At 42.0% G+C, this 23,791-nt stretch overlaps 1 protein-coding gene across 2 annotated transcripts in view; it reads right to left on the minus strand.

Moving 5' to 3' along the window:
- The window catches only part of MTR (5-methyltetrahydrofolate-homocysteine methyltransferase), a 1,755,520-nt gene that overhangs the window by 620,085 nt on the left and 1,111,644 nt on the right, over nucleotides 1-23,791 (minus strand). For both annotated transcript variants that reach the window (XM_044059073.1, XM_044059064.1), the window contains exons 19-20: nucleotides 22,642-22,731; nucleotides 22,405-22,557 (exon numbers count right to left, since the gene is read on the minus strand). In XM_044059073.1, coding sequence (XP_043915008.1) covers nucleotides 22,405-22,557; nucleotides 22,642-22,731 — 243 coding nt within the window. The remainder of the gene's footprint in view (nucleotides 1-22,404; nucleotides 22,558-22,641; nucleotides 22,732-23,791) is intronic.

Consider the following 23,791-nt stretch of genomic DNA (forward strand, 5'->3'; position numbering starts at 1 on the left):
AATCATAACTAAATTAATTCAATAGCTGAGAAAAAAAGCACATTTCCTGAGAAATGTGCTAGAAAATATCAAAATGTTTCAAATATACGATCCTACATTTAGGTGTTTTCAGTAAATCTTTATAGCTTTTTGGCTACTCTGTTTTGATCCATATAAACCCCTAACATTTATTTTTTCAGGCTGACAAACTCAGTATATATCTGAACTATACAACTGCTGTGTTTTGTTTTACTTTTTCAGACTGGCAAACTCAATATGTATCTGAACCATACCGCTCAGCCTGGAAACATCAAAAATCTGGACAAAGGCCCATGAAAAGTAGGTACAACAGGCCAAAAATCGGTGTGCTGATTAACATACAATTTGCATACAGAAGTGTATAACCCCATCCACTCCAGTGGAATTGTAGGATGCCAACATTCAAACTAAAACCGAAGAGACAAAATATTAAACACAAAATATAACCAGAATAGTAACATTTGAACTTGTATAAAACTTTGAACTCGTATAAAATTAAAGTGCAATTTTCTTTTATAAAAATAAAATTAACTTCTACATAAATCTCTACAGAAAATGGTGGCAGTGCAAAGAAAGACAGGAAACAGAACCTCAATGATGCAGTTCCTAGCAAAAGCTCATACTGCAATGTTATGAAAGAAGACATTCCTGACACTGACTGATTTCCCAGGAATTGACAACTACTATTTGTGTAGCGTTATTCTAAGCAGTGCCAGAAACTAGGAATACATTACAGGGTCTTACATGCAACATTAACAGAAAATCCCACAATATGAATGGAACACAAGAAAGGATTATGATCCTAGTCGTTTTTGCTCTTATCATTTGAGTGACACTGAACTCTGTAGTCAGCTTAGGTCAAACATTTTAAAATCATAACATTTTTTAATGGACGTTCCCTGCAGCTCCCCATGTGTGGGAATTTATGACCTCAAACATCCCGTTTTTACATAACAAACCAATCTTTTGCCAAAGTCATGGTAAACTGGGGGAAAAACATACCACGCATTTGCAGTTCTTTAGCCATGAAACAGTATTCAACACCAGCATTCAGTAGTCAGCACCTTTGCCTATTAATCTGCCTCTTAATGGTTCCTTCTACCCCATTCCTTGTTTTAGCTAACAATTCTTTTCCATTTTTTAGCTTGTATTTCTACAGCTATTCTTTTGGGGGTGCACATAAAGTTGTAAAAATGCCATATTACAATTCCATGCTCCATGTAAGACTTAATTATGTATTTTTATCCTCCCTACAATGTATTATTTTGTAGTCTTCATACATTTTGCTTTCCTTTTACAGGCAGGAAAATCAGACAACATAATTTTCACTTACACAGTTGTTTGTCTTTCGGCTTTTCCTGGTTAGGGGGTCGCCACAGCTGCTAATGATTGGCAGTAGATTTTCACAAAAGCCGAGGTGCCAGCTCGACGTTCAACCTTCAACGAAGGCACGCCCATTTACGCATGTCTTTCGAACGCCCACCCAACCACAGTAATATATGCAATTATTTAAATCCTTAGCATCCAAAAATTTCAGCTAGCATGCTGAAGTAAGAATATTCCTACTATAGTACCAGTACAAGACTGACCTTCCAAAACATAATGCATATGGACTGGTGTCATGTTTTGCTGTCAGATCCAGTTCTATACTTGTTAAAGAAAGCCCTTACAAAAATTATGCCTGTGTTGCTTGTCAAGCATTTAGACTTGAAGTTAATTTATGCCAATTGGCTCACTGACAGAATTCACACTGCAAAGGTTGCAGACTCCAAATCTGACTTCAAACCAGTGACAAGTGGAGTACCACAGGGTTCAGTCCTGGGACCTCTCCTGTTTGATATCTACTTCTCTGAAGTACAGGCTAATACAGAAGGCCTTTGGCTAATGAAGTTCACAGATGACTGCAAACTAGGAGCCATAGTAGAGTCCCCAAATGATGTGGACATCCTACAGAAGGGGCTCACTGAGACAGATGCCTGGTGTCAGAGCCATGGCTTCAAGCTCAATGCCAAAAAGTGCATTGTCATCCCCTTTTGTAAAAACTCTGTACCCATGAACTACCACATAGACGGCAGTCTACTTAGCGCTGAATGTCTGATAAGAGACCTGGGGACCCAGGAGGACAGTAGTCTCTCCTTTGATAATCACATTGCCACAGTAGTCAGGAAATCCTTCTACGTGGCACACCTCATCATAAAAGGGTTCTCATCTAGGAAAAAAGAGGTCATTGTTCCCCTCTACTTGACACTCATTAGACCCATTATAGAGTACAATGCTCCTTTTGGAATGTACCTCACAAGACATCTGCAGCAGCTGAAAAGGCCACAGAAGTACCTCACAAAGAGGATTACTGGCCTCAAACAGATGCCCTACACTGACCATCTCAAAAAACTCCAGCTTTACTCCGTTGCATATCACCTACTTCAAGGTGATCTCTGCCTAACATATAAAGCTATGTCAAACCCAGAGCTGTTGAACATGCTACACCTAAAGAAATCCCAATCCCTCCAAGCTACATGCTCTAGGGACCTAAACCTTGTCACCACAATAAACAGGACATGCTGGAAGGATAGATTCCTGTCACAGAGACTTCCTATACTCTGGAACAAGCTACCCATCTATGTCAAGCAAAGTTTTTCATTAGTACTCTTCAAGAAAAATCTTGATAAGTGGATGGGAAATAGGAAATACACCCCGGGGATCACTTCTGTGGCTCTGCTCGACAGGAGCACAGGAAAATAACTTTCTTGGGTGGCATAGACCAGGGAACCTTGTTGGCTAGGCTTACTTAGGCCCTTGGGCCGATAGCCTAGTACCTACCTATGAACCTATGTCATTACTATTAAAAACCATTGGTATAGGAGTTACAGCTACTTATCTCCAAACCTCATGCATAAAAACAACCAGCCAGCCTTTGTTAGAATAAATATATCACATCAGCTGGTATGACTACAACCTACTTCATATTTTAACCATGACCGTAAAATTAAAAATGGATTTGTCATTTTTATAATCTTTGTTCTTGTTTTAAAATATGTAGATCTCTCCCAATGGAACCTCACCAAAACACAGTATGAGACAGCTAGGATGGAAGTTTTTTTCCCCCTTAAAAATATGCATACTGTTTGCTTGCACAACTGCTTTCTTTTGTTGATTTCTGTTTTCTCCCTGTTCCCCTTATAGTTCTAAACCTCTCATCACGTCTTATTTTTTGACACAAACCAGCACAGTGCTTCCCACACATTCTTGAATTTTGTGTTACCTTGCTCAGACATAAAATGCAATGCACCAATACAAGGGACACAGTCATTGTGCTGAAGGCTTATGCTACAAGAACTGTAGTGGGCAATGAAGTAAGTTTTAAAGAAACAGTACGCCTAGGTCTATCAGTAAATCATGATGTTCTATAACACCTCACAAATAAATGTTATTTTTTAACTAAATATTCACTGTACGACATATCCGAGCATAAAAAAAAATTGACTCTTCACAGAGAAATACATAAAGCTGTCACTGGACAGAGATGTCACATCTAACCAAAATGAATATAAACTGAATGTAACACTGAAAACCTGGTTTGTATTTTTCATGTATGCATGGGAGAGGTTTATCTTTAATGACACTGAGTATCTACATCTCTCACATACTGTGTTTGTCTGTTCTAAAATTAAGTGGCTGTCAGTGAACATGAGGCAGTTACTACACTGCCACAGGACGCCCATACCCAAAAGGCCTGAAACGCAGACAACAGAGAAGCGTCCATCCATTATACCAGATCCTAAGTATATGGGGAGAGTCACTTGAAGTCTAAGTGAGAGTGTTTAGTGGTATAGTATTAGATGACCTGCAGTGGTGTTGCCTTTTGTGCAAAATGACAGCTCTTTGAGAATCTATGAACAATGGGAGACTATGGACAGCATTTCCTATAGAAAATTTTAAAGTGGAGAGTTTGCTTATATATAAGGCACAAGTAACCTCTTTTATACCAGCAGGATGAAAGACTTTCACACAGTTAAGCCCTCTGGCCAATCAGATAAACACACAATAAGCTTTCCATCAGCAGTTCCTACCTCAGTAGTGGAATGTAAAAAGTAAAAAGTTGCCTGCAGTATTAGATGATTTGGTTAAACTGATTTGTGATTTTTCACTCACTCCCCAGTTAGAAAGGCAGAACAGTAACATCTCCCTACTCTGTGTACAGGTGGCTGGGACTGAAACACTGGCACTTATTGCAATACTGCAAATCATCGTCTTTTTCTCATGAAGAACAGACAGTGCCAGTGTGGGTTTTGACTTGTAATTGGTGACCACATAAACATGCTTCAGGCATCAAACACAAGAACTTTTCCAAGACAGACATCAGGGCTGAGGTCCAAACTGTGCAACTTGGTTGGAAAGAACTGAGGGGCTCAGTGGCTATACACATTTGCACAGTGCATTTTATGTCACAGTGTGCACCAGCACATGGCACATGCAACCCTGAGCATAGAAATGTTTAAGAAAGGAAAGAGAATCTCAACCTCAGAACAACTTAGTTAAGTTCCCAGTATTATATCTCAGTTCAGATTACACAGGAAGATAAGACTATGATTCTATGGTTGCCCAGCTGGCAAAGTGGTTGCCAGGCCCCAGTGGTATTCAGCCATCCTTAAGCTACAATACTCCTCCAATAACTCAGGAGGACTTTGCACTAAAATGTTTCAGAGAACAGCAGTAGTATGCTCCTGCATATAACGAAACAGGAAGAGGACCCGCCAAGCCCTCAGCAAGAGCACAAACTGCCAACACTGTTGTGCTGTGAATCAAAGTCTTACGTACACCCAAATGGAAAGTCTCGATAAATACAGGATTGCAGTTAATGTAGATATTTCTCACAAACCAAGTAGTGAAAATAGTTTATTTCGAAAAACAGACGAAACAGGAACAAATTTGATCACGAGCGCTTTCGCCCGGTCTTACCGGGCTTTTTCAAGTGTGAATGAATCAACTGAAAGGACCAGCCTTTATAGCGCAAGTGCGTTACATCAATTGAATAATTCATTAATAACCACATAATTGTGGTGGGTTAAATATTAATTGAACTAATTCATATTAAAACATTCAATATTAAAAATGTTTAAATCATCTTAATCAATTGTAAGAAAGTGCACTCATAAAAAACTTTTGTAACTTTTGTAACTACAACCAATGCTCTTAAAATTAAAATAGCTGTTATCCAAAAAAATAATAAATAAAATGACATAAATTAAAAACAATAATGATGATAATTTGAACTTATTTATAATTAAAATAGTTCAACTGATGTGTACTAAATAGCCTCATTTGTGTGAACTGATGTATATGCGTCAGAGGATGTTTAAAAACTGTACATCTACCATCTACCGAGCATTTGAATATTCCCACTCCTGTAGAGCCTCTTTAAACAGTCCAGTGAAATGTATAAAATTCAAAAATTGAACTAGTACCTTAAGTCCACTTGCGTTGTGATATCCATACCCAAACCTAATTAAATGATCCGTGGTGCCTCATTCTAAATACGTACTTGCATCTTGGAGTATAAAATCAAAAAATCTGTAATGTATAATCTGTAATGTATAATATACTAATTAAACCTGGGTACAATACAGGGGCATTATGAAAAAAAATTGAAAAAGATGTACAATGGGTGCATATGCTGCAAGTAACTGAAAAAATAAACACCTGTTTAAAGCAAAAGAATAACAGCCTAAATCTGTAAAGCAGCAAAAGTTATCACACCAAATGATCTATAAGAGGACTATGCGACTAATGCAATGGCAACTGGTTTCATCATCTCAATCATAATTCAGCACTTCCTTCTTAGAAGTCAAAATGTTTGGGGGTGTGGGAATCCAATGATATAGCATGTCACAACATCACAAAAGTGCATCTAATTGCTGAACTCAGAGTTAGCCCCAACCACTAGTGAGCACAATACATTCAAATCAAGAAATAACAAAGAGCTAATACCTAAACAGCTAAGAACAGCATACAATTGTTCTTGTATGACTTTCTGGAAACTCCAATAGCCTAGGCTGCAGAGATGCACAATCCTGGCACAAGGGGATGACCCGAGGGTCACTTTGCAGATTAAATGTCATTTTAGTTAACATTAAAGTCCCTACCTGATGGGTCAATAACCAGAAAGAATCCCAAGAATGTGGCCATTAGGGTGGAAAGCGAATGAAGTTAGCTCCCAACCAATACACAGAAGGACAGAAGGTTATGGGTTGACTACACATGTATAAATGAAGTCCGACTCTTGGAAACAAAGATTAGAAAATAAAGCTGATAAAAGTGATAAGGTGGCAATAGCAAAAATATCTGCAAAGAAAAAACTCTTGCAAGAAATAAAAGCTGTTCCAAGTGAAGTAGCTTCTGACCAAAGCATTTTGCAAAGAACAAGATAATGCTATTGTCAATGATTTGCTGGTAAATGCATAAGCTTCCAGCAGAACCTGAGATAAAGGTAAACACACAGAGTATGAAGGTCTCTCCCTCTCTCTCTCTCTAACTCTCTCTCGAACTCACACTCCTAGGTGAAGCTGGCTCACACATCAACCAGTGGGCACACAAATAGTTTCCTCTCTGAAACCATGCAATTCTCAACACCATCAGGTGCTGAAAATTAAAATGCAATTTTACTCCTTGAAATGAGATGCAAGAACAGAGAGAAAAGAGATGGGGGTAAGTACAAGAATCTTCTTTACCATGTGATGGAGAAAGCATCCATCATGAACTAGGGCAGTGACTCAAAGAGTCCATCAGCATGGTTATCACTCCTTAGAAGAACTAGAAAACAAATAAACTTCAAAGAAGAACCAAACCTTGGGAGACACTGTTGTGCATTGTACTAGCAGGCTGCAAGACCATGTACAAAGTGAAAACAGTACACAGCCAAGACCTTTTTCTACCTTAATGCCAGCTGCAGGACCAAGTAGAAAATAAAAGCACCAAGCAGCCAAAATCTTCTTGTAGCTTAATGCAGGATAAAACACAAAGGTACTCCAATGAGTCCGATTTACCATTCTTTACATCAAACATGAAACACCTGAAACAGGCAACGAGTCTAAAACATAAAGATGTTATTAAAACTATGTAAAAATAACGAACCAAGTGCTTTTGTCTCTCATTGTTAATGGGACTTCATCAGAGTTGAAAAGGTAAAAGCACTAAGTCCTCCTATACATAACAAAAACTCCTTCCTTGTATATTAACTGTTGAGAGTGTAATGCTTCTGTCAGCATCTCATTGTCAGACACATATCTCTCTTTGCATGTGATATGACTAGACAACTCTTACTTATTTAGAAACCATACCATACCATTAGATGGTAGGTAAAGCCTGTCACAAGTGGTGTACCACAGGGCTCAGTCCTGGGCCCACTCTTGTTTGGCATCTACTTTTCCGAAGTACAAGCAAACACAGGAGGGTTATGGCTGACAAAGTTTGCAGATGACTGCAAACTGGGCGCCATAGTAGAAAACACATCTGACACAGATATCCTTCAGAAGGGTCTCACAGAAACGGATAACTGGTGCCAGAGCCATGGTCTAAAGTTAAATGCCAAAAAATGCATAGTCATACCCTTCGGGAAAAACAAGGTTACCCCTAGCTACCAAATAGGTGGCAATCCACTGAGCACAGAAGAAGTTATCAGGGACCTGGGGACCCAGGTTGATAGTAGTCTGTCATTCGACACCCATGTAGCTACAGTAGTTAGGAAGACCTTCTACATTGCCCACCTTATCATGAAGGGATTCTCATCTAGATCAAGGGAGGTCATAGTCTCCCTATACTCATCACTCATCAGACCAATGATTGAGTACAATGCCCCATTCGGAATGTATCTGACCCGACACTTGCAGCAGCTGGAGAGGCCACAAAAGTTCCTCACCAAAAGGATAAAGGGTCTCAAACATCTGTCCTATGCTGCCCGACTGAAAGAACTCCAGCTCTATTCAGTCGCCACCGCTTGCTCAGAGGTGACCTTTGCCTAACATACAAGGCCATGTCAAACCCAGATTTGATGAATATGCTTCACCTCAAAAATCTAGATCCGTCAGAGCCACAAGGGCGGAGACTTAAACCTCGACACGGCTATTAATAGGACGTGCTGGAGGGATAGATTCATCACCCAAAGACTCCCTATGCTGTGGAATAAAATCCCGGTATATGTGAGGCAGAGCACCTCGCTGGCCTTGTTCAAGAGAAATCTTGACCAATGGATGGGAGATCGCAGATATACCCCAGGGATTACCTCAGTGTCACTGCTCAACAGAGGCACAGCAAAATAATGGGTATAGTTCCCCATACTAAAGGGGTGGCGTAAGCCACAAAACTATGGGCTAGGCTTGTAAATGCCCTCGGGCAGATAGCCTAGTATGAACCTATGAACCTATACAGTTGTCTGTCTTTTTATTGTTTGTTTGTTTTTCTGGATGAATTAGAAATGACTCTCAGTTGCAATTTTCCACTAATGGCCCAAGAACATCAAGGCCAGGAGGGCTACTCATACCTACATATGGCAAATGTGGAGCCCTCCTCCAATGGAGACTGCATCTCTTGAACCTTGGATAAGCAAACATGAGATTTTTATTCTCCTATTGAAACATCTGTCTTCAGGATGTACAGCAGATCTGACTATATGAAAGGAAGGCATACTTGGAGGATCCTAGGAACTGCAAACTATTTTGGGGCCTACCAGCATAGACCCATAAGCACATTGTGATTCTGTAATCACTATCACCTACACCTCACAAACCAGTGTGACACCTACTTGCAGACTTCAGGCATGGAAATGACATCAAGAGGACTATCTGCCATCAAGCCTAGGAATTACAAGTTGGATGCTGCACTGCATCCACACTGAACAGCCAAAGCCATGACTCTCTGAGTCCTCTCCACAGGCAGGAATGAGTGGCAATGGAAAGTGTCCAGCTTTATGTCTATAAAGGTAATCTTCTGAAAGAGGATCGGGGAAGGCATCTTTCAGTTTATAGCCACCCACAGAGACAACAACCATGAGAGACCCCACTGTAACACACTAGCAGTGCCCCTAGAAACTACTAATAAAGCAAGAAAACACATGGGAATCCTTCTCTGCAAGGCTTCAGCCAACCGTAGATAACACTCTGATACAAGTTGAGGGTGCTGGAGTAAGCTCGGATGATAATGCCTTATACTGGAAGTGATGCCCACCCACAGTAAATGAGGGGAATTTCTTCAGTAAACCCAAAACACTAAAGTGCCAAAAGGTCATGTCTGGCAACACCATCCAGGTACCCTGTATCAGGTGCAACGTGTCCCCCAAAACAGTCACCATCTATAACTAGACATACTGGATGCAACATCCAAGGTTCTTTGTGCTGTTTTTGGTTCAAAATTAGAAAGATATGGGAGAAGAACCCTGCCCCTATTCTGAATTAAGGTCAGCTGCTAAGGTACTGTCAGCAGCAGAGTGTGGGCCTGTTCTAAGAGGTTTGCTGAACTGGTTTGGTCTAGTTGAGGTTATCTTTCTGGGTGAGACCCTACCACACTAAGATATGGTTATTGTGACCACATTCACAACCCAGTCATACTTTCTGTTTTTGATTTAATGGTGAAATATTCCATTAATTTAAGGGGACAGCCTTGGAGGAATAATTTGCCCCCATGCACACAAATCTTTTTACGGGCTTATTTGAAATTAAACATTTAAACAAATTATAATTTTATAAAAAGTTTGTGATAAATTATTTTAGATTTATTGATGACCTTATTTTTTATGTGAAGGTGGGGAGACATTAATTAATGAGTTTATAAATGGTTTGCAAAATAATACTTTTTGGTATTAAAATTTATGGTGTACAATTTGGAAGAAAAGTGACATTTTTGGATATAGAACTGGAAGGTATAATAGGGGAAGGTACACAAAAGTACAGTTGTGTACCTACCATAAATGTAGATGTTCGAGGGTATTCACTGTTGCAGTCATTACTCTTGGGTTATCCTGCTGGCAGGCTACCCTCAGTCGGCCAGAATTCGAAAGTCTAGGTCCGGCGCCAGTTGCTGTCGCCTCTTCCCTGACGTCAGTGCACCAGGGGTATAAAAGATGCAGCCAACACCATTTTCTTCAGTTTTTCTTGCCCCAGATGTCAGGTGCCCCCAAACTGGAAGGCTGAAAAATATGCCAATAAAAATGCATGCACAAAAATAACATTTCCTTCATCTACAAGCAAATACACCACATAGGTTGTATAGGATAGAGAAGTGCATATATGTCCCAGCAAAGAAAAGGGGGATGGAGGGTGGGGTAACCTGGACTGCAACAGTGAATACACTCGAACATCTACATTTATGGTAGGTACACAACTGTACTATGTTCATCATGTTTCACTGTTGCAGTCATTACTCTTGGGTAGAATCCCAAAGCTGAGGATGGGTGGCTGGGCTAAATAGGATTAAGAGAGGCTATGAGGCCCTGCAGAACTGCAGTGACAAAGCCTGCTCTAGACTTAGAGTAAAGAGGTAAGTGGTAGTGCTTTGTGAAAGTGTGCAATGAACTCCAAGTTGCAGCCTCTAAGATATCTTTGGTTGGTACTCCTCTGAGGAAGGCTGCTGAAGTGGCTGCTGCTCTGGTGGAATGAGGCCTAATGCCCTTAGGCACTGTTTTGCCATGCTGAAAATAGCAGAAACGGATGCAATGGCCTATCCATTTAGAAATAGTCTGTTTTGAGATCGCCTTTCCTTGTGATCCTGCAGCATATGACACTAAAAGTTGCTCAGTCTTTCTGAAAGCTTTAGTTCTGTCCAAGTAGAAGCGTAACTGCCTGTGTATGTCCAAAGAATGCAGAATATTTTCACCCTTGCTCTGTGGATTTGGATAAAAGGTAGGCAAGTGAATGGTTTGGCTGAGGGCCACACTGGACACCACCTTAGGCATAAATGTAGGGTTTGTCCTTAGAGAAACCCTGTCTTGATTAAAAATGATAAAAGGTTCCACAGCCATGAGCGTTTGTAACTCCGAGACTCATCTTGCAAAGGTTATTGCTAGGAGCAGAGCTGTTTTCCAGGATAAGAATTTTATATCTGCTGCTGATGCTCGCTCGAAAGGAGGCAGTGTGAGATTTTCCAAAACATAATTAAGGTCCCAGGCTGGAATTGGTGCTCTCCTTGGAGGACTAATGTTTTTGGCCCCTCTGAGGTACTGCCTTATTAAAGAATGAGAAAAGATAGGTGGTTCCGCATTGTAATGGGCTGAAATGGCAGAGGCATGAATCTTAATTGATGAGAAAGAAAGGCCTTTGTTCAGCATCTCAGTTAGGTATTGTAAAATCTGAGGGATATTTGGTACACAGGTGTCAATGCCTTGCTCCTGGTTCCAAGCACAGAATCTCTTCCACTTCTCTGCATAAGATTTTCTGGTACTGGGCCTCCTGGCCTCCAAGATAACATCCATAACAGCTTTTGAAAGAAGAGTGTTCTGAATGGCTACATTATCCGCCATGCTGCCAAATTTAAGGTCCTGAGTTGGCTGTGCAGGATCTGATTGTTTTGTTGGGTCAGCAAGTGAGAAGTTTGAGGCAATATCCATGCTGGACCTTGAGACAAGCTCTTTAGGATTGGGTACCAGTGCTGGCGTGGCCAGTCTGGTGCAATCAGTATCATTTTTGGCTTCTCTTGTCTGACCTTTAGGAGTACTCTGGGAAGGAGAGGCAGTGGAGGAAAAGCATATACTGTTAGGTTTTTCCAGCTGAAGGATAGGGCGTCCACTTTTCATGCTTGCTTGTGATAAATCCTTGTGCAAAATTTCTGCAATTGACAGTTGTGAGGGGAAGCAAATAGATCTATGTCTGTGCATCCCCATTTCCTTGTATCATGCTGAAGACTTGTGGATCCAGTTTCCATTCGTGGGGACCCATGAGGTTTCTGCTTGGTTTGTCTGCCACAGTATTTGTTTTTCCTGGCAGGAATTGTGCTTGCAGGTGAACTTGAAAAGTCAATGCTGTGTCCCATAAGGTCATTGCTTATCTGCAGAGGGGGTAGGGATATGTGCCCCCCTGCTTGTTTATGTACCGCATGACTGTAGTATTGTCTGTCTTTATCAGTAGCTGTCCTGGATGAAGCAGGTCCTTGAAAGCTGTCAGGGCATTTTGAACAGCTAGCATCTCTTTTTGATTGATGTGAAGATGCATCTGGTTTGCAGGCCATGTGCCCTGAATACATTTTCCTGCCATATGGGTCCCCCAGGCATAATCTGATGCATCCGTTGTCAGTGTCTGTCTGACTGTGGGTAAACTGAATGGCAGACCTTTGTTGTGGTGACAGGCTTCTGCCCACCATCGAAACTCCTGTTGCAGGCAGGGAATGAGTGCAATTACTGTCTCCAGGCTGTGGCAATGCTGAGTCCAAACACTTTTTAGATACCATTGTAATTTCCTCATATGCAGTCTGGCACATGGAATTAGTAGAATGCAGGATGCCATGAAACCCAAGGCTTGCAGGACTTTCCTTGCAGATAAGTGGGTTTTTGTTGCCAACTTCTTGAAGTAAGAAGTCAGTTGCTTTTGTTTGCCCTGCATATAATAAGCCATCTGGACAGTTGTATTTAAGCTTGCACCCAGGAATATTATCTCTTGATAGGGCACTAGGTTTGATTTCTTTTCGTTTACTGTGTACCCTAGGCCAATTAGTAATCTTTTTACAAATGCCAGATGCTTTAGAAGAATGTCTTTGTTCTCTGCTTGAATTAGGCAGTCATCCAAGTAGGGATATATTTGAGTTCCTTTTTGTCTGCAAAACGCAATTACTGGTGCCAGGCATTTTGTGAAGACCCTGGGTGCAGTAGATAAGCCAAAGGGCAGTGCAGAGAATTGGTAGTGCATTGAGCCAGCTATGAATCTGAGGTATCTTCTGCAGAATTGTCTGATTGGAACATGCAGGTATGTCTCTTTTAGGTCCAAAGATACGAGCCAAGTCTTCTTGCCCAGCATGGGCAGTAGTTGTTGTAGAGTCAGCATCTTGAATTTTGGAACTTCCAGAAACGTATTTAGTATAGACAGGTCCAGTATTGGTCTCCAGGTTTTGTCCTTTCTGGGTACTAGGAAAAGTCTGGAATAAAATCCTTGCCCCTGCTCTTGTTGTGGTACTTGCTGAATGGCCATCATGTCCATGAGGGATGTAATTTGTTTTTGTGCCTCTGCCCATTGATTGTGTGGCAGGTCTGGCATACCTTTTGACCTTGGCAGGGTGTGAAAATGGAACCTGTAGCCTTGGGACACTATGTTCAGGACCCATTTGTCCTGGGTAATCATTTGCCAATTTGATGAAAATAGTGTTAGTTTTCCCCCTAAGGGGGCTGCCAAAAGAAAACCATTTGCCAATTTGATGAAAATAGTGTTAGTTTTCCCCCTAAGGGGGCTGCCAAAAGAAAAGTGCTTGGTTCTGGTACAGGAAAGTCATTGGGACTGTTTCCTGTAAGGTTGTGCTTTGTCTTCTTCACTTTTGGAGGTAGGAGCACCCCATTGTTTAGGCCTGTATGAGCCTTGGGGTTGAGATCTGCCTATGGGATGCCTGTATCTGCCTCTTTGTGGTCAGTCTGATACTGGAAAGGACTGTCTGCATGGATTTTGCTTTATCCTCCATTTTTTTCAACACCTCTTCTGCTTTAGTACCAAACAAAGTATTATGCTGTAATGGTGCATCTAATAATTTTGCTTTAACATGATCAGGCAGATTCTGTTCCTTTAACCAAGCATGCCTTCTAATAACAGAACCTGTAACAGTGGTCCTGCAAGAGGCCTCCAGTGTATCATAACCACATAGCAAAGTATGCTTCCCCACTTGGTGACTGGCATTCCTTTTCTAGACTCAGAAAAAGATACAAACAATTGGTCTGATCTCCTTGGTTCTATGTAGATAGAACCTTAACTATCTGTGAACATCAAGCTGATGAAACTTATACTCTGCTTTGTTTGAATGATTAGGAAAAAGGACTGGCAGTTCAATAGTTTGATTTATATTAGATTGAGAACAAATCTTGAGGATGAAGGACAGATTTGTACAAAGGGAAACTCTGTCTCTGAAATATCAAGTAAGGAGGTTTGACTGACAGTGCTTGTAACTCAGACACTCTTCTGGCGGATGTGATGGCTACTAGAAAAATGGTCTTCCATGAAAGGAACTTTAATTCATAGGTATGTGAGGGTTCAAAAGGCAGGGAAGTAAGTTTGGACAGAACAAAATTTAGATACCAGGAACACACAGGTTCTTGAAAGGGGGGGGGGGGGGGTCTTAGCAAGGTAGTGCCTTTCAAAAAAGATTTACACAATCTGTGAGCCATAAGATTAGGTTCATGTTGTCCCAAATGAAAATTGGAGATCGCTGCTAATTGAACTATGATTGTAGCAGCAGATGATCCCTGATGAAAAAGTTTGGTTAGGAATTCTAACACCAACGAAATGGGGGCTGTATAAAGATCTATGTTTTTCTCTCGTGCCCAGATAGAAAATCTTTTCCATATGCTAGCGTAAAATTTTCTCGTAGAAGGCTTGTGAGAAGTCAGGATGTGTGCAACAGCAAGGGAGAAATCATGAAGCCTGACTAGGGATGGAAGTGGAGCAGCCACGCTTGTCAAGTTGTGGGTGAGGAGACATGGGTGGAAGGTGCCTGACATATGTGTCAGAAGGTCTGGTACTGGGTCCAGAGTCCATGGATCGTCCAGAAGGTGAGGTCCGAGAAAGGGGAATCAAATCTGACGAGGCCAGTAAGGAGTGATAAGAATCATTCTGCTTTCCAAGGTCTTTGCTTTCTGGATCACTTTCGATATCGGCGGAAAGGGAGGGAAGGCATAAAGAAGTTCCGGGGGCCAATTGTGAACAAGTGCATCTCTCGGTGTCTCCCTCGGGGGGGGGGGGTGGTAAGGGAGAAGTAGCTGCTGCATTTGGCATTCATTGGGCTGGCAAACAGATAGCAGCAAGGCTGTCCCCATTTGTGGAAAATCTGTTCTGGGACTTTCTGATTCAGAGACCACTCGTGAGGTATCAAGATTGCCCTGCTGAGCTTGTCGGCTATCATATTGGTTGTCCCCGGGATATGCGTTGCAAATAGAAAGCGTTGGGAAGATATTACCCACTGCCAAACACGAAGAGCCTCACAACATAGGGGGTAGGATCTGGTTACTCTTTGTTTGTTTATATACTATACCACCTGACATATTGCCTAACTGGATTGCTATTGTCCCTAGAGGAAGAAAGTCATGAAGTGCTTGCAACGCTAGTAGCACTGCTCTCATCTCTAGAACACTGATATGCAAGTGAGCCTCATGTTCTTGCCATGTGTATTGGACTGTCCTGCCTAGATAATGGCCCCCCACCCTATCTGGGAGGCATCCGTGGTCACAGTAGCAACGGGTTGGCGAGGAATGAATGGTGTCTTTATCGTTAGTTGATGGGACTGGATCCACCAACAAAGGTCCTTTTTGCAAGATTCTGTTATCAAAATAAGATGACACAGAGGCAGTTGTTGAATAGACCACTGGGAAAAGAGTAGCCATTGAAGAATTCTCATATGTAGTCTGGCTAGTGGAACTAGAGTTATAGTAGAGGCCATGGTTCCTAGAAGTTTGAGCACTGTCTTCACTTTGACTTTGTGTTGAGGAAGTAGACTGTATATCTGTTGTCTTAGATTTTGTATCCTGTCTGCAGGAAGGCGAGCCATCTTTGCAACTGTGTCTATTTCTGCGCCTATATAAAAGTCATATATTGAGAGGGCGACAAGGCACACTTTTTCCAATTTATAGTAATCCCTAGCTGAATGCAGACTTGGATGGTTGAATGCCTGGCTTGTAGAAGTAGGTGCTTGATGGTGGCAGGAGCCAGTCATCTAGGTACAGAAACACTTGGAATTCAAGACATCTCAAGTGAGCCGTTACTACTGCCATACATTTGGTGAACACCCTGGGAGCTGTGGTGAGACCAAAGGGCAGAGCATGAAATTGGTAATGACTGGCTCCCAGCCGGAAGCGTAAATGACTCCTCGATGCTCTGTCCATTTTTATGTGGTAGTACGCATCTTGGAGGTTTATGGAGCACATCCAATTGTCTTTTCCTAACAGAGGGAGTATAGACTGCAGTGTTACCATTCAGAACATGGACTTCTTCACTGATTCGTTTAACTTGCTGAAATCCAAAATGGGCCTCCAGTCCCCTGTTCGTTTTGGAACTAAAAAGAATCTGGAGTAAGGTCCGAATCCTATATGTTCTGTAGGGACGGTTTGGATAACTCTCTTTTGAAGCAACTTTTCGACTTCTATAGTTGCTTGATCCCTGTGATTGGGTGGAACATCTGGGATTTTCTTGGTGGGATGAGGTGGAGAAGAGAAGGGTATGGAGTATCCTCTGGAAATTACTCTTTGTACCCACTTGTCCTGGGTGATGTCATGCCAGGCTTCTGGATACAAAGATAAGCGACCCCCGACTGGCTCCAGAGAAGCACAGTCGGGCCTCCCTTTAGGAGCGCTGATAGGGATGTCCACGAAAGGAATCATGGCCACCCTGGTTTTGCGGACCCCCTCCCCGCCTCTAGGCCGAAGTCTACCATTATTTCCTCCTCCTCTGCCTCTGAAGGAGGAATCACCTTGTGCATCCAGAAAAAAATCTCTGAGATTTCTTGAACCACATTTTCCCGCCTCTCTGACCTATAGGGCATGGTCTAGAAGGGACAGAAAAATGTACTCCCACGGCAGAGAATGTTTTCCCTTCCTGCTTGCACCTGGTGAGTGTATCTTTTACCTTTGGTCCAAACAGAGAGGAACCCTCAAAGGGGGCACTGGTAAATGTAGATTTAAAGGGCTCTGCAAAGATACATAAGTGCATCCAGGAGTGTCTCCTAAGGGAAACTCCTGAACCCGCTGCCCTGCTCACTCCATCTGTTGCACAAGATATCAACCTCATGGTCTAGAAGGGACAGAAAAATGTACTCCCACGGCAGAGAATGTTTTCCCTTCCTGCTTGCACCTGGTGAGTGTATCTTTTACCTTTGGTCCAAACAGAGAGGAACCCTCAAAGGGGGCACTGGTAAATGTAGATTTAAAGGGCTCTGCAAAGATACATAAGTGCATCCAGGAGTGTCTCCTAAGGGAAACTCCTGAACCCGCTGCCCTGCTCACTCCATCTGTTGCACAAGATATCAACCTCATGGACGAGTTAACAATGGAGTTTAAGGTAGACAACTGAGCAGTAACCTTCTCAGGGACTCCTTCAGCTAAGGTACCTTGGAAAGTATCTTCTAGCTCCTTTAGGAGATCTCTTTGAAGCCTAGTGAAGTAGGTGAGGTAATTCAGTGATCTGAGTGTAAAAGCCGCTGAAGAGAAGATGTGCTTCCTGTATCTATCCATCGTTCGAGACTTCTTGTTCGGTGGATGGACAGATGAGGAAGTTTCCGCTAGTTCCTTCTTTGTGGCTCCTGCCACCACCATGGCATCTACAGGCACACCTTTAGTCAAAAACCCTTTCTCTTTGGGGGCTGAAATAAATTTGTTGGGCCTTCTGGGGACTGGTTCCACGGCATCAGGAGTCTCCCACACCTTTCGACTGACTAAATCTAAGAGCACATGGAAAGGTGGAGACACTCAAGAGGCTGAAGGTTGAGGCCCGAAAGCCTTCAAGTACACTGACTCCTCATCAGAAGGGGTGAAAGTGGACCAGCTGCCTCTCTGTTTCAGGACCTCTAGGATATCTCCGAAGGAGACATCATCAGAGGATGGCCTAGGGGACCCTTCTGACTCCTCGACATCAATGTCAGAGGTGATGGACTCATCAGGCGAGTCTACATGCTTCCTCTTGCAAGTTCTCTTCTGAGGAGGCTCCTCAGAAGGGTATTCTGGGGAGGTCTCGGAAGACTGGGGGCCAGCCAATGGGGGCTCCTGAGGCGGCGGATCTCTGCTGTGAAGAGAGAGAGAGAGATGGTGCAGAGACAGAGGTCGGTGCTTGAGGGGGAAGAGCATCGGTACCCTTGTGTGGAGCTGAAGACCTAGACAGCACGCTCCTCATCATCTCGAAGGCAGATCTCTCCGGTTCCGAAGACACCCCCCGGTTCCGAGGAAACAGAAGTAGCCCTCGGCTCCGAGATAGATGTAGGATCCGAGCTCAACCGAGCCGACTCACAGAGAGGTTGGCTCAGAACTGAGTATGTTTGGGTCCAAGCATCCCTGTCGGGGCAGACACGTGAGCTTCGGCTCCTAGACACCAAGGAAGGTGTCGAAGGTGTCAGAGCGAAACTCAGCTCTGAGATAGACAAAAGAGATGCTGGAACTGATGGTTCCACAACAAGTGGCACCAATAGCTCTGGCTCCGAAGGACCATCATGGCTCGGAGGAGGAACAGAAACAGGAAGTATGGCCTTAGACGGCTCTGGAACCGATTCTGTCGGAGCCGGCATCAAATTAGCTAGTGCCGACGACTTCAAGAGTCTAAACACTACTCTCTCTACATCCTCTTCAGAAAGACTTTTGAAGGATCTGGAAGACAAGGTAGGTGATCAAGATCACTGCAAAATAAGAGATCTGAGAGTCGGGGAGACCGGTAATAATTATCTAGACTGGCTCTGACGTAAGTGTTCAGTAGTCGGCAACGAAAAACTTAGGGCCGATAGTGGCGTGTCGATGTCGATAACCTTGACTGGCTCCGAGGGCAGTGGAGCCGAAGAGGTAAAAGGTTTGTCCACTTTTGTAACTTTTTATGGAGGTCCAGATAAAATAGTTGGAGTGGGAGAATGTCTTTTGGCTGACTTGACCTTCTCTTTCTTAGAAGAGGGAGACCTGGAATGCGATGATGAAGAGCTGGCTAAATCCTCCTCAAAGGAAGGCTTAAGGAGACCTTTCAGGATCAATTTGTTCTTCCTTTCCTGGAGAACCCAAGAACTAAAGGAGTGAGAAAAGGAACATGTCTCCTGGAGATGTATAGCTCCGCGACAGTAAATACAATTACTATGTCCGTCAGTCAGGGACATTTTTTGAGAACATTTGAGACACTTTTTAAAACCTGAAGGTTTATGATCCTTTGATTACTGAGACATACTGTCACAAAAACATAATCACAGGAGGGAAAAGCAGGAAGAGAGGACAAGGTCCTCTAACTTAAACGGGCCTAGCCCTGCTCAAGAACAACACACAAGGACGAGCAAGAAACAGAAGACTAGGTCCTCTAACTTAAACGGGCCTAGCCCTGCTGAGGAAACAACACACTAGAGAAGGAAATAGAGGACTAGGTCCTCTAACTTAAATGGACCTAGCCATAAACAGATGAGAAGCTACGTCAAGAATTTGCAACAGCAATTGCAATAATTCAACAAACACCCTAACTAATAGTTCTAGCTAATAAGAGCTAATAAAGAAGCACTGCACACAGCTATTAGTTTTATACTATTTATTCTAGTCAAAAACACAAGTTTAGAAAAAGGTCCTAACCCAACATGGACCTACTCCTAAGATATCTAAATACAGCAAAAAACTAGCACACCAAGGAAGGGATACCACTCAGAAGAAAAAGGGGCCTGCGGACGGCCAAGAAGTTTTCAACAACTTTGCAAAAATTCAAAAAAGACGCTAACTACTTTACTACTATAATAACAACATTTAAGCTATTTGTACTAAGCTACTAATATTTATCAAAAACAATCACTATAGATAAGAATAATGAAGAAAAATCCATCTTAGCCACGGCCAAGAAAGACAGCACTTCTGAACTCACAGACACGGCAAACGAGATCTGGGGATTCTTACTAGTGCACTATGGGATACCTTCCTTGCCACGAGCCAACTGAGAGACTTCGAGCTTTGTAATAGGCCTTGGCTCCAAACCCATATGTAAGAATGAAGGCGAGATAGGACTGCAGAACATGGAGTATTTTGTTACTACATATAATGCAATAACAGACAGAATTTTTGATGCTATTAAGTATTATTGCGGCTATCTATTAAAGGATAGAATTTTAAGGGAAATGTTGCCTAGCAGACCTTCCCTTTCACTAAACGGGGTCTTGGTCATAATTTTCAAACATTGAATTATGGGTAGAACCTAGACCTTTGGATACACTTCCTTGTGGGAAATGTTCTATTTATACATATGCAGTTCCCTTTTTTGGTAGAATTAATCATGTAAGTTATGTTTCTAGGCATTTTTTAAATTCTAATAGCGTAGGTGTTATTGGTGCTGCGATAGCGTTGTCGCCTCACAGTTAGACGTTGCCCGTTCGATTCTCAGTTAGAGCGTCTTCTGTGTAGCGACATGCGTGAATGGGCGTTCCTTCGTTGAAGGTTGTGCGTTAGGCCCTGCAAGCCAGTACGTAAAAATCTACTGCCAATCATTAGCGGACCGGAGTCCCGCTGTGGCGAAAGACACAAACAAGTGTGGGTGTTATTTATGCCCTAAGATGCTCCTGTGACATATTTTATATTGGAGAAACTAAGTTGTCTTTTAGAGTTAGATTGCAGGAGAATCTTAGAGATATAAAACATAATATAACTAAAAGCCTTATCGCAGCCCATTATACTTTGTGTCATGGAGATAGTAAATGCTTAACGAGTACTGTTTTAGAGAAAATAGAAGGGCATAATATTGTTGAACTGTAAAAGAAAATGCATTACAAAGGGACTATATATTCTTAAGTTTGGTACTTTGACACCTTCAAGTTTGAACCTTGAATGCAACTGAAAGGCATTACTTTACTTTAATTGCTGTTGTTTATTGGTTTATTACAAAATATTTTATTGGTTTGTTAATGGTAGGTGATATAAAGTGGGTTGTATGCAATGCTTTTTATCTCTTTGAAGGGTTGTTAGCTGAGGTGCTAAGACAGTATTAAAATCTTCTGCTTTTTACTGGTTGTTTGGTTTGTCATGTTTTTAATTGTTTTTTGGCAGTTTTGTGTTATTTAATGTCCTGGCCAAAGCCTGAAGCAATGTATGAGACTCTACAACTGACCTCCATTTGAGGAACTTACAGTTACTGCTATCGCATTGGTAAGGAGTTTGGTCAGGAGATTTTCCCTCCAGTGTACGCCAGTGGTAGGTTGAACCACTAGCATTTTTTGTCAGTGGCTTGCATTCCACCCTCAGGTCAGAACAGATAAGTATTAACTGGTAATCAGACAGCCACAGGAACAAGTTTCAGATCTGATTCTATGTAACAAGAATGAAAACCATTCACTGGTGTGTTATCATGATAAAGATCCAAACCCTACAAGCAGCAGAAGACAACTGGAGAAGGGTCAATGTCTGGGAGCAATTACTTACTTGGTACATGATGCTATGACATGCACCAGTACTGGGCATATACATCCTTGACCATGACGGCTTCCAAGAAAAACTGCAGAACAGAGATGTTGACCCATCACAGATGACAAATCTCTTCTTTTAATAAAATGTTTTTGGGTGCTTTTTATCTCCTGTGTATGCCATCTATCTAGTCCTCCTTGCTATAGTCGTGTACATTCACTCCCCTACATGCCAGAGAGATATAATCAGTGAAGGGAGAGTGTCACTTTAGTAGCATGACGGGATTTTCTATTTTATGGCATAACCCCTCCTGTGGTGGCAATGTGCACACGTTGAAACGTCAGGCTCTGCTACTCCATCCCCAGAGCAAAAGTATTCTTTCCTGTACATGCGCAATGAAGGTTACTGTGAAAATGCAACTTGATACAAACAAATGTATGTCCTAGACTTATATGCTGCATGCAGTATACATTTCCCTCTAGTAGATGCCAGCACCACTGTAGGACTAGGTGTTATTCCCCAAGAATAAGCAGGCTAACATCAGCCTCCCACTTAGATTTTTCCTCAGCAGCTCCATTAACAAATGAGTTGTTAGCCAATCACAGGTCATTTGGAATGCATCCAGGGCTTTATAATTTTTCTTTCTTTTTTTTTTTTAAATAAAAATTCACTTCTGTGGAGTAGTTGAGACAAGCTCCAAGAACCCCAGCAGAAAAGCAAGTCTGCCATAACTGGAGCTTTGAGTAAAACAAGAAATGCGATATATAAAAAAAGGACAGCTACATGATTTCAGATTAAGTTCTCCAGAACCAAAACTGCTGTCCACTCTTTATTAGGAACAAAGACCTGATATGTAATAACAGATTTTGACAGAATGAGTTGCATTCTTCACTGATGACAAGATGATATTGCACTCCCATAATCTCTATATATAACCTATTATCTTTGCACAAATAATGTCCTGCATGGATGTCCAGCTTCCTGCTCGACTATCTTAAGCAATGAATAATTGTAATTAAAATCCATGATGACTAAATAATTATGACATATCCTGCTAGCAGAACAGCAATGACTAAATGATCTAAAACTATGGACTAAAAGAAGACATCTACCTGAGGAAGGAACATCTTGCCAGACCCGAATAAGTCTCCTACAATCTTCATACCATTCATCAGCGGTCCTTCGATCACATTAAGCGGTCTGGGGTACAGCACATGATTGGCTCGGGCTTCTTCGGTGTCTTCTATCACATACTTTTCAATTCCCTGCCACAAAATATGGAACAAACATTACAGCATACCAATTTTACAAGTGCTCTTTAGGCATATTCTGAGCATTTATTACTTTACCTTAACGAGTGCATACTCCAGTCTCTGTTCAACTGTGCCATTCCTCCACTCATCGGTTTGAATTACTTTCTTGCCTCCTTTGGCATAGGTCTAAAACACAAACATAACATTTTGAGTTTTGCTTTCTATCTCACCTGCAGTATGCACTGCAATGCACTAATAAATAAAAGGCAAGAGTACAAGAAATGGAATTACAAACTAACTAATACAAACATTCTTATGTTAATTGATATGGAAGGGGACTGTCTTTGATGGACTGAATGTCTGAGTTTATCCTCTCAACTAATTAGTATTAAATATGCTCTTCTTAAGCTTCTATGCTCTTGGATGAATGTAAACCAGTCCAATGAATGCTGTGATGTCATGATTCAGATAAATAACAGATTTTATCACCACTCCCTTTAGTTTATTCCCTTTAGTACAGAGCAATCACCTGCGAATCCAGAATAGCAATGAAGATTTGCAAGTCTACTACCAACAAGTGACATACAGATATATACTCGTCCAAATTACAGGGAATACAGCAGCCCAGGCTTGATGGATAAAGTGCCCACTCACAGAGGAAGTGACCATATTCCTGGTGCATCAAGGAAGATCCTCTGTGGTCACACGGCAGCTCATATGATAAAAGCATATCTGTTACTTCCAACAATGACAATCCTCCCTGATGGGTCTAGTGGGTTTAATCCCAACACAAATAAAATAACCTGGCAAGAAGGAGCCAGAGGATGACACCACAGCCAGCAAGGAGGCTACACATACTACAGAATTACTGCCTAGAAATCCTGACTACATGGCCATGAACCAACAATTTTGCTGAAGGAGTGTTACAGACTCAAATGGATGAAATAATCAAGCCTGTCAAGTAAAGACCTAATGATCACTGGACACAGCTACTTCAAGAGCAACAAATTAAATCATAGCCCAGGTCAGAACGCAAGTATCACAATGACACAGACAATTCAATTTTCTCCCTTAAACATGTCAAGATAATTCCTAAACCCACTTCCCCCACCAAGGCGATGGTATATGAACAGCAGTCCATATTAACATGAATCATTTGCCATTAGAGGAAAAGGCACACGTTCCCTTGAGGACAGCACCAACCTTGAGAGTGAATGGAGTCAAAATTTCCATCCAGTTTCCACCC

This window comes from Protopterus annectens, chromosome 1.part2 (genome assembly GCF_019279795.1).
Source record: "Protopterus annectens isolate FY-2018-M chromosome 1.part2, PAN1.0, whole genome shotgun sequence".
Classification (NCBI taxonomy): domain Eukaryota; kingdom Metazoa; phylum Chordata; order Ceratodontiformes; family Protopteridae; genus Protopterus; species Protopterus annectens.